Source organism: Neodiprion fabricii, chromosome 2, assembly GCF_021155785.1.
Source record: "Neodiprion fabricii isolate iyNeoFabr1 chromosome 2, iyNeoFabr1.1, whole genome shotgun sequence".
Classification (NCBI taxonomy): domain Eukaryota; kingdom Metazoa; phylum Arthropoda; class Insecta; order Hymenoptera; family Diprionidae; genus Neodiprion; species Neodiprion fabricii.
The window spans coordinates 14901640-14911972 of NC_060240.1; the positions used below are offsets into that span (position 1 = coordinate 14901640).

At 40.9% G+C, this 10333-nt stretch overlaps 2 protein-coding genes across 3 annotated transcripts in view; one reads left to right on the plus strand and one right to left on the minus strand.

The window, feature by feature from the left end:
• Positions 1-433: 433 nt before the first annotated feature.
• Positions 434-3947, minus strand: LOC124176957 (leucine-rich repeat-containing protein 57). The gene has a single exon (XM_046558894.1). It carries the CDS (start codon positions 3535-3537, stop codon positions 2821-2823), a length of 717 nt encoding a protein of 238 aa, XP_046414850.1. The 5' UTR covers positions 3538-3947; the 3' UTR covers positions 434-2820.
• Positions 3948-3959: 12 nt separating this feature from the next.
• LOC124176955 (guanine nucleotide-releasing factor 2) overlaps positions 3960-10333 on the plus strand; it is a 50405-nt gene continuing 44031 nt past the window's right edge. For both annotated transcript variants that reach the window (XM_046558889.1, XM_046558887.1), the window contains exon 1: positions 3960-4225. Coding sequence is in view for 1 of the 2 variants with exons in the window: in XM_046558887.1 (XP_046414843.1) it covers positions 4192-4225 (34 nt within the window). In the remaining variant the exon portion in view is untranslated. The remainder of the gene's footprint in view (positions 4226-10333) is intronic.

Consider the following 10333-nt stretch of genomic DNA (forward strand, 5'->3'; position numbering starts at 1 on the left):
GCACTTGCAATGCAATATTTATATGCCTACGTATACGCGATGTTCGCTGCTGCCACGGGACCGCCAAGCCACAACATGTGACGTAAGAATTACGTGCATATGTGTACTACGTGACGCACGTTCCTGTATCCCGACAACTGTAATCTTTTTTGCAAATTATAATGCACCGAGATTCAATCGCTTTTCACGCATTGTTTGCGTTCAATGATTTGCCATTTTGAAATCTTTGCACCGATTTCTTCCGCCATTCTTAATTCTTGTCCTTTCTTCTGCTCAGCGATGAAAAATTTCGCTGCATTGTTAATTTGAATATATAACAACAATGGAACGGAATTTATTAAGAGGAGGATAATACAGTTGACAAACGGAAAATATTAAGAAGATTCAATACCTGTATGCACATGAGAAGGGAATGAAGATTGAGGAATTGACGTAGAAAATAAATATTACATTTTATTGGTGAATTCACTGTTACGGCTATAGATACGTGTTGTACAATTTTATTTTATACAATAAACTAAGCATATCAATGGTGTCTCATATTTCTCACCTTTCGTGTAGACAAACATACACACAAATTATACGTGAGGAAATATCTCAAAGCTTTGATCTCATAATATACACGATATAAAAAGCATTCGTAGGAAATGACTCTCAACACCGATGGTCTCAAAACGTTATTAGTGACAATCGTAATACGTCTATCAGGTATCGGCCGATGAATCAGTGACGAGCATCCGCCAAGTTCACTGCTATTTATAAAATATATACATTATTTATACATATACACATTTCTACATGAAGGATTTTGCAGCGTATATAATAACGAGGTCGAAGGTATAGGTAACGTTAAAGCAATGAAAAGTTGAAAGAAAGATTATTATTTTGCAACTTCAGAGTAACTTTCAAGGAATTAAGTTCGCGATATATGGGTATATGGCAATATTGTTAACGGTGTATTATGATTTACTGAATTTCAGACAATTCGAGATTTTCTGAAAATGCATCGTTATAATGACGTGACGTCTTTCAACCTCATTTGTAATTTCCAATTAACGTTTTCGTTTTACAGAAGGGATTTTCTTCTTCGTAGTTAGTTTCGGCCTATCAATAAAAATTAAACACATACGTTGCATTAGGAAAATAAAGTGCGCATCGTTTATTAATACTGTAAGCTAGGTTGAATATTGTGCATTTGAGTTGTACGATAATATTATGGACAACATTCAAGATATAAATTCTATCGAATATTTCGTGCAGAATACAATCGCCAGGTGCTTGACACGCGATTCATTGATCAAGGAGTGTTCGGAATTTATCGAACTGTACGAAATATCGCCTGTGCAGCATGCAACAACCGTGTAGTGATCAATAATATTCCGGTATTAATTTTTCCCAAAGAAGAAACGCAATCAGAAAAAAACAATTACAGGAAACTGCATCGGATTTGGGATTGACAATGCAGTAATAATATATTAATAAAATCGACATGTAGAAAATATTAAGTAAAAATATACACATTATATACAAGGTAAATAAACTCGTGGGAGTAATCCTAATAAGTGTTCCGATTCCTTGACGTATTTTTCGTCGTGAAATCTCATTTTTTTTGGTTTTTATCGTATTCTATATTTCGTTTTATACCCCTTACAGAAACGTTATTAATATTCAAGCGCGAATTGGTAAATCAATTACTATGATGAGATCATCACAACTTTGACGACAAATCAGCCGAACAATTTGATTCCAAAGTTAGGAAAAGAGAAAAAAACAATTAATCTCCAACGATGTTAATTGCACCAATAGTAGCGAACACGAAGGATACAACTTCCTTATCATGTAATAAAAGGGATTCTGAGCAAATTTGAATAACACTAGCTGAAATATCAACAAGATATCAATGATTAGGCCCCAGTATTTTTCGCCCGATTTTTTACGTTTTCGGGCTCATTTTCATCGCTGACCGGATCCCTACAAATTGTCCCAAGAAACGTTCAAGAAATTTTACATTTCAGCATAGTTAGACCGCGAGAATATTAATTGTTGACGAACATCTGTTGTAACGTACTTTCAAAAATCTATCCTCATCTGCGTTGGATTTGACTGTTTATTAATCTTTTTCAGCGATTTCTGGAGACCTCTGTGGTAAACACATGAATCCCGAAAACGATCGAATCACATAAGAAACACTAGAGTTTAATAACTTCGAAAATTTGAAATGAAGCATTTTCTCGAATTGCTGTTATAACTTGGCTTTTGCTATTTGAAGTTGCTAAGATTGATTTCTTTCACATATTGAGAATCTTGTTCCTTTCATATTAACCATTATTGGCGTTAATGTTACCGCCAGAGAATTGTTAAGCAGTGTTTTTTTTTTCTTCTTACCCAATTTCTCATGCAGAAAGTTTGGACAATTCGTCGTTGCAGCATTGAACTGACTCAATTCCTTGAAGGAAACGAGGCTGAAGTTAGCAAGGTTGGCGTAACGAAACATCAGAAAAACCAAATTTCAGACGAGGCTGAAGTTAGTAACGTTAATGTATCGAAACGTTGAAACAGAATTTACTATTTTGCACCTTTGGACTATCCGAAGAAGTTGAATTTACAAAATCTGAGTTTATCGATGCTGTATTAACAGTTTACGAAATTCTGAATAATCCTAGAGTTGCGAATTAACAACTTTTTCCAAAGATGCATCATTACATTAACGTTACAAACTTCAGCCTGATAATTTCAGACGATCCTAAAAACGTGAAATAACGATGACTTCTCCTAAACATGCATCGTTACAGTAACGTTGCTAACTTCATCTTGGTTGAATTAAAACATTTTCTTCTTGACAGCGGTGTACCTTTCCATATACTGCTCGTAAAATTCCAAGGAAGCAAAGTCTTTCATAGCGAATAAATTTCCCTCAAGCGCGAGTGTCGAGACCTTGGAGTCCCTAAGAATACGAGCGGGAATCGAGGCGAGTTGAAGGCAGTTTTCCTCGAGTCGAAGAGTCTTGAGACGTGGACATTCGGCGAGGTTTTCGGAAATCGATGATATCTGGTTCTGGTTGAGGTTCAGCTCGATTACGTGAAGCCCCGAAGCCTCGTCCGGCACGACGGTCAGTTTGTTTTTCGAAAGGTCAAGGACGTCGAGGTGTTTCAGGCCGCTGAAGACCCCCGGAAATTCGTTTATTTGATTGTCGGAGAGGTTGACCTGCTTCAGCATCGTTAGCCTCGACATCGACGTCGGCAGCACTCTTATCTGATTGAAACTAGCGTTCAAGTTTTCCAACTTTCCAAGCCTTCCGAGCACATCGGGCAAAGTGCCAAGTTTGTTGTGGCTGACGTTTAAATTCTTCAGCGAATTAAAGTCGCCAATATCGTTCGGCAGCTTGGCGAATTTATTTCCCGAAAGGTCGAGTATCCTAAGAACGGATTCCAACGCCTTCAATCCCTGTGGAAACTCGTCAAGTTTTTTGTTAGACAAGTTCAACACACCGGTTTTACTCGCAGTATCGTATTGCTGCTTCAGCCCTGAGTTTCCCATTGTGTTTCAGCCTCTTCCTCTCGAACGGTGTCTCGAATATCGCGGTCTCCGATTGTCCGGCCGACTTCACGCAGTCCGCATCTCTGCTTCAACGTTTTCAGGGTTGAGTGTACTATTGACACTTGGAAATTATCGGAAACTTTTCCCACCGACTGTACCAGCGCACGAGTGATTCGGTTTGGCCAACTGCGCCGCTGTCACCTCGCGAGAATCCGAAATCCGTGCAAGTTTCGAGCCGTAAATACACGCGATGGTGCCAATAACGACGTACACAAAAACCGCGTACCGGGAGCCGATATTGGGTGCGAAAACCGCCGACGGAAAGTTCAAAACGCGTCTGATAAACGGCGGCAAATAAGGAAAGGTCAGACGCACAAACGTCTCCCTAAATTGCCGAGGAGTGTCCGTCGCAGCTTGGCCAAAGCGTGATCAGATGTCGCGGCGATCGTCGGACTGAGCGCGCTGCCGAAGATGGTTGACAAGGGAAAATGTAGTAGTGGTGCGGTGCCGAGTTTACGTAGAGGAGAGAAGCGAGTGTGAATCGGTTGAACCGCATCTATGTGAAACAGTCGAGTGTCGAGTCGTTCGAACAGTGACCGTCGCTTTGAGAAAATGGTGAGATAGTGAGCGGCCGGCGTTAAGCAGACGACGAACATGGCCTCCACACCAAAGTCGGAAAAGTATGGAGGTAAGTAGACGCGCCTCTGACAGGGCGAAGGATCATCGGTATCGAATTTTACCACACACGGCCGCTCGGCTGCTCGAGTGCCACTCGATATATATTCATCCGAATATCGAGACCTCCGAAGCTTATCTAAATCGCGCGGCGTGACGTCGCGCTACCGCAATCGTCTCGATCCCGGGACCGGATGCAAAACGTCAAAATCATATGCGGAGGGAAAATTCTCGCGCGCCAATTCTCACCGCGATCGTCTTTTATTTTTACCGCCGCGTCCGATCCCGCGGAATTCAATCAAGAGCCAAGGTCCTTACAATCATCGTTCTTCGCCGTCGCCTCCCGATCCTTGCGGATCAGGCTCGCCTTCGACTCCGTAGAGTTTTCGTTTCGAGGAAGCATGTTATAGTCGCAGGACTCGGGATACAAAACAACGTTTTCTCATTGATCCTTGCCGCCGCTCACGGCACGTGCTGCATCCTCCTGCCTCTCGCAAGGCCCTGCCCAAAAGTTTATTGTCCTTCCCCTCCGTTCCTCTTTCTCACTCTCGGTAAATTATTCGTTCATCTCGTTCATTCCCGCGAGATTGGCGTCCGTCTCGAGTGGAAAATGTGTGATCTGAAGGAGGCTGAAGTTCGTAACGTTATTGTAATGATCCACCTTTTGGAACATCGTTACTTCACGATTGCACGGATGTCGGAAATGCAGTAAATCATAACCAGGAAAACCTTGTTCATATTTTGAAGACTTGACTACTTCAAAGTCACTACAAACTTGCAAAATAGTAATTTTTCCGCCCTAAGGTTTCGTTACGTTAATGTTGCTATAACCTCATTGATCTAAATAATCTTGCTGCTGGAGGTTCAATCCATCCATGAATACCAGGGTCATAGATACAAATAGTGTAACGAGTGCAATGTATCCGATGTCTAGTTTGTATAATAAAACTGTTACACAATCTTGTCTGCACCTTGTTTAGTCTCTTTAGTCTCATTTATTCACTCTATTTTGGCGCAATCCTCTGAGTTGTAAATCAAGTTCATCCATAAATCGAGTTTTCAAATGTCGAGGTCAGATTTCCACTTACTTACGCTTAGTATTTAAGCTAGTAAGCCCTGTTAAAACTTTTGACACGAGTCTGAAGTTAGTAACGTTAACGTAACAAAACATTCTGGGAAAAAATTACTATTATGCAAGTTTACACTGATTTTGAGGTAGTCAAGTTTTCAAACTATGAATAAGTTTTGCCTTATTATGATTTACTGAATTTCAAACATTCCTGCAATTGTGAAATAACGATGTTAAACGTTAATCATTACAATAACATTACTAACTTTAGCCTTATCTTTTGGGAACCGAGTTTTAACAACGTGAGATCTTTGTATTTTCGATTGGCTATCTTATCAGGGATTCGCCGCATTGAATTTCAGAATTTCGAATTATGATTCGTATAACAGGAACTTCAACAGCTCACCCCCCCCCCCCCCCCCCCCCCCCCAATTAGGATCATGTTCTCGTGCAATTACTCTGCCCCAACTCTGATTACTCGCTGGTCCTGAAAGGGTTGATTATTTGCATTTGGTCGTTATAAAAAACCTCCACGTTTGCATGATGAAAAGTACGTTTTTAATGTCTGGATGTGATTGAGGTTCGCCTACAAATTACTCCATGACTGATCTCTCCCTTTCTCTCTCTTCCCCTCTTTGTTTTCTCTCTTTGTTCTCTCCCCACGTACGTTCTCGCTTTAAGTTGGGGTCGCGACCAGCCCACTAGCTGTGTGGCATTAACGGTAATAACGCGATCGACAATAATAACAATAATTATAATAATAACGCGACACTATTACGCACTGCGTAGTTGTAATCCGGTGAGCACGCGCCACTGACACCCGATACCGAATTTGCAGCTGTTTAGTTGTTGCTCGGATTCACCGGTCATGACATAAAAAAGTCGCGTTACTGCAGCCGTTATCACCAAAGAAAGTTGTACCGTAGAATTGTGTTCTTATCTTCCTTGCCACGAAAGCAAAACAAAGAAAAGACGTATAAATTTTACTCCTGAGTTAACAGAATATGAAAGATACATGCATATGTAATAGAAAGAGCGAAATAAGAAAAATGTTGTGTCTATCTCGACTGAGTAAACTGATGTAAACATAAGTTGATGTGGACGACTCTGTTCCATCCATCTTCTTCGTTACTGCAGTTGGATGTATCAAGTAGCGTGAAAACAATTCATAGATAGATGTATGTACGTAGATAGATCGTTGCTAAATGTTATAAATGTCAGATGACGCTGCTCCAGCTGCTCGTGGATATCGCGTTATACACGGCAGCATGTGTTAAGCTCCTGATCGAATTCTTGTCTCTTGACTAATCGATTTAGTGGTTTGTTGTTTTCTTCCTTATCTTATCGCCGAACTCAGAAGGGAGGGAGGAAGATGCTTTCGGTAACTGAAGCAAGTGTGGTAATCATTAAGAGCTTACTCCCCCATTTGGTCCAAATAAGTCCCACACGAGTTCGTAATATAACGAATAATATTTATTAGTGAATAGTGGACCTTTACATTCCTTTACATTGTGCGTCTGATTATGAACTGAAACCCCCTGGCACCGCCCGTAGAAGGCTCGTTTAATTTAGAGAAGAGGTTTCATACACATGTGTCTAACTTGTCCATCGGACCGTCACCCGACTATTTTACATTCAGGTTAAAACATGAGTTCGTCGTATTAATTACAAAATCAATCGCCGACGCTGCGGAGAGAAGAATTCAGAGGAATCATTTGTGCGTACCTAATATACTCAAAACAAGTTTTGAATTACATTGTAGCTGTGAATCTCCTCGGTAGCAGAACCCTAAAGATTTATCCAACCTTCGTCAGCAAGTCGTCATCGTCCTCTCTAGACAGAATTGTGCTTAATTCGAGTTGATTCGTTGGCGGATCTAAATCGGTGTGACGGTCGGCGTTGCTTGTAGAGTGTGTAACACACCGTCAAATATGCTGCCATGTGTAATTCTGTTGTACGACACGCCGTAAGAATCGTTCGAACATTCTTCCTGCGGTACGTCAGCTAACGACACATTACCAATCCCCGGCCGAGTTATAGAAATGTTGGGGTTTTTTGCGTTGTGTAAAGAAGAATAAATGAGCACGGAGGTCATTTTTCCACATCTGATATGAACCGCAGGATGCGAATGTGGGTACGCAGTGAAAATGGAGACGGCTGGGCTGCGCGTCGCATCGAGAAGACGGAACGAGAGACCTATGAAAGGCAAACTCATTACATCTCCATCTCGGTAGTTCATTGAAATAATTGTATAGTACGCTCGTCGCCGTCGTGCGCTTCGCTCTTCACCGCTGTGCAAATAGCGGTCCTGTATGCCGCAAGGGAAAGGAAGAAGGGTGGACCGAAAGCGAACAAGAGACAGACCGAGAGAGAGGGAGAAAGAGACCGCGAACGTTGGGATGGGATATGAGGACGCGTTAGGATGGAAATAAAGAAAGAGAACTGCGGAAATTGGGACCGAAATATTGTGAAACTTTTTCGCTACCGATTCCATTCCGGGAACCATTGTTTCGACCATTCTTGTTCGTGATTGTTGAAGGTACAAGTCGAATAAAATTTTACCCGATTTTTAGAGGATCTTGATTTCTTTTTTACTTATCGTTCGCTCCAGCTCCTTTTGTTTGCTGATTTGCGACTTGACGTTCGGCCGCTGGTGCAGGCTTCGCCCTCAAGTTCATTTCAATGGGATTCATGAATATGCATGTGTTACTTCCTCTCCATGCTATACACTCAAGACTGGACAACTTTGATCTTGGTATGCAAAAAATAACGAGCAACGACTCTTGGCATGCACATACAATTTGTGTAACGTAGGTTGCACCTATCGTGCACACTTCGCGTATATAATGGCATAAGGTCGTAACCAAAAAAATGTAAATTTAGTAACAAAAGAGTGTGTAATTCTTTTTCATCGATCGCTTTGCAAATGGTGAAAACTTATAATTCAATCGAAATTAAGAGTTTGAAAATATAAAGGGAAAAGGTCACATGTTATGAAGCTGAAGTTTGTAACGACACCTTTGGAAGAAGTCGTGCCTTTGCAATTTTAGGATTACTTGAAATTTAGTCATCTGGCAATACAGCGTCAATGAACTCAAATCTTGTAAATTTAACTTCTATAGGTATTCTAAAGGTGCAAAATAGTAATTTTTGTTTCAACGTTTCGATACATTAACGTTACTAACTTCAGCCTCGTCGTACGTTAAGCAAATACAATATTTTTCATAAGTATACGTGAAAAAAAAAGATCCAAACGGAAGATCCTAATCACCATATTTTTGCAGTCGTTCTAAAAACCAACGATACATGAATCAAAATCGGAAAAAATGCAGAAACCTTTCAAAACAATTCTCGAAGCTAAAACCGAAAAGCTGCAACCACTAATTTTTTTTTTAAATTCTGAAAACGCTTTAAGACTACTGAAACGCACAAAGAATTAAAACTGACAAAGTTATTTTACAGTTACGGTGTAGATTTTCTCAACGTCGATTATCCAAATCGTCAATTATAGGAATGATAGGAATAACAGTAATAATTTTTGGCAATTGCGCCGTTAGGCAACTACCGTAGTAGATAATTTTTTCAATTTTCACCAGCAGGTGATTCAATTTCAACGTTTCTGACCATATTTTCATGGTTTTATAAAAAAATATACGACATCTCGCCTTTTTCAACAGGAAAATGTCGTAAGTTGGCGCTTATGCCATTAGACACGCGACTTTATACCACTACGTGACTTTGCACTCGGTTCCTTCCTCAACTTTCTTCACTACGGCTTAACTTGACCTTAACGCCACTTCATGCACAGTATAATCCGTAAAAAGGATCATCAGGATTAGCCGTTGCCCAATTTGAGCTACACTCGATACAATTAATCCTCTGAATAATAGCGATCCCTCGGCATCGAAATTATGAAAGTATAAAAGATGGAAAACTCTGACCGAGTATATTATACTTGATGTTTTCATTTGCAGGTAAGGCGGAAATGTTTGTTGAGAATAATCTCCATCAAACGGTATCATAGATCCAAATTGAACTGACTTTTAATTACTCAAGATGAGAAGAAGTTATTGCTATTCCGTAAAGTGCGCGCCGGTGCGGAGCATCGACATTTTTTTCAATAACGAGCGTTTCCCCCCTGAAATTGCAGCCGAAGCCACGGTGAAATTTGCATCTCCAGCAGCGCTCCAACTTCCGCTTACCTGACTCCGTATAACTATGTACCTGCAGCTATCGCGCTATGTGTAAATAAAAATTGTACATACACCTCGTGGGATAGAACTGCAATATTTCAAGGATCGTTCTTCCAACGAGTTTATACTCCCGAAGAAGAATGCGAAACTTTGAATTCTGCTAATGACTTCACTGGGTTCAGGTACACCGGATGATCATGGTTCTTGCATATAATTTATTCCGCTCGTCTACCACGCCGGATGAAATTTTTTAAATAGTTCCTCGCTAATTAGCTTCGCTAGTAGCGGTAGCGAAAAATCGAAGAATCAGAAGCCGGTAGAGCGTTCATAACATATTCGACGCACGTTGAAAGCCCGCATTCAAACACCGCGTCTAAAGTTATGACCAATGTTCGAATCGCGTATCGCTCTACCATCATACCAGTAGAAATAACGGAAAAATAGTCTGCCGCACTATCAGCGCCGAAAATCTAGCAGTCTTTCACCAGTTTATACACGTTGAATAGTAGCTGTGAAACTCGGACGACAGGATTTTCCGCGACGATAGTTAACGGTGCGCTACAGGATCTCTGTGTTCATGTATTCACGTATTTCCGGTGCAGCACGAACACCTGCTTAAAAGTCATTCGTTCCTGCCATTCGAGATGACACTGCACGTCACCGTTGCTGCACCTGGTAATGTTTATTCCATCACTGACGGTAGGCTGCTGACCAGGTTTCGAACTGGTTTTCAAAATTGCACGAAGTAATTGATGTGTACACACTAGTGCTGTGCGATTAGTCGGCAGCTTCGATTAATGCTTCTTCCAATTAATCGAAAAACGGATTAATTGAAGCCGCCGATTAATCGATTAATCGA

Bases quoted from the DNA above. Each gene is read 5' to 3' on its own strand.
- LOC124176957 (XM_046558894.1), bottom strand. From the start codon at position 3,537: ATGGGAAACTCAGGGCTGAAGCAGCAATACGATACTGCGAGTAAAACC.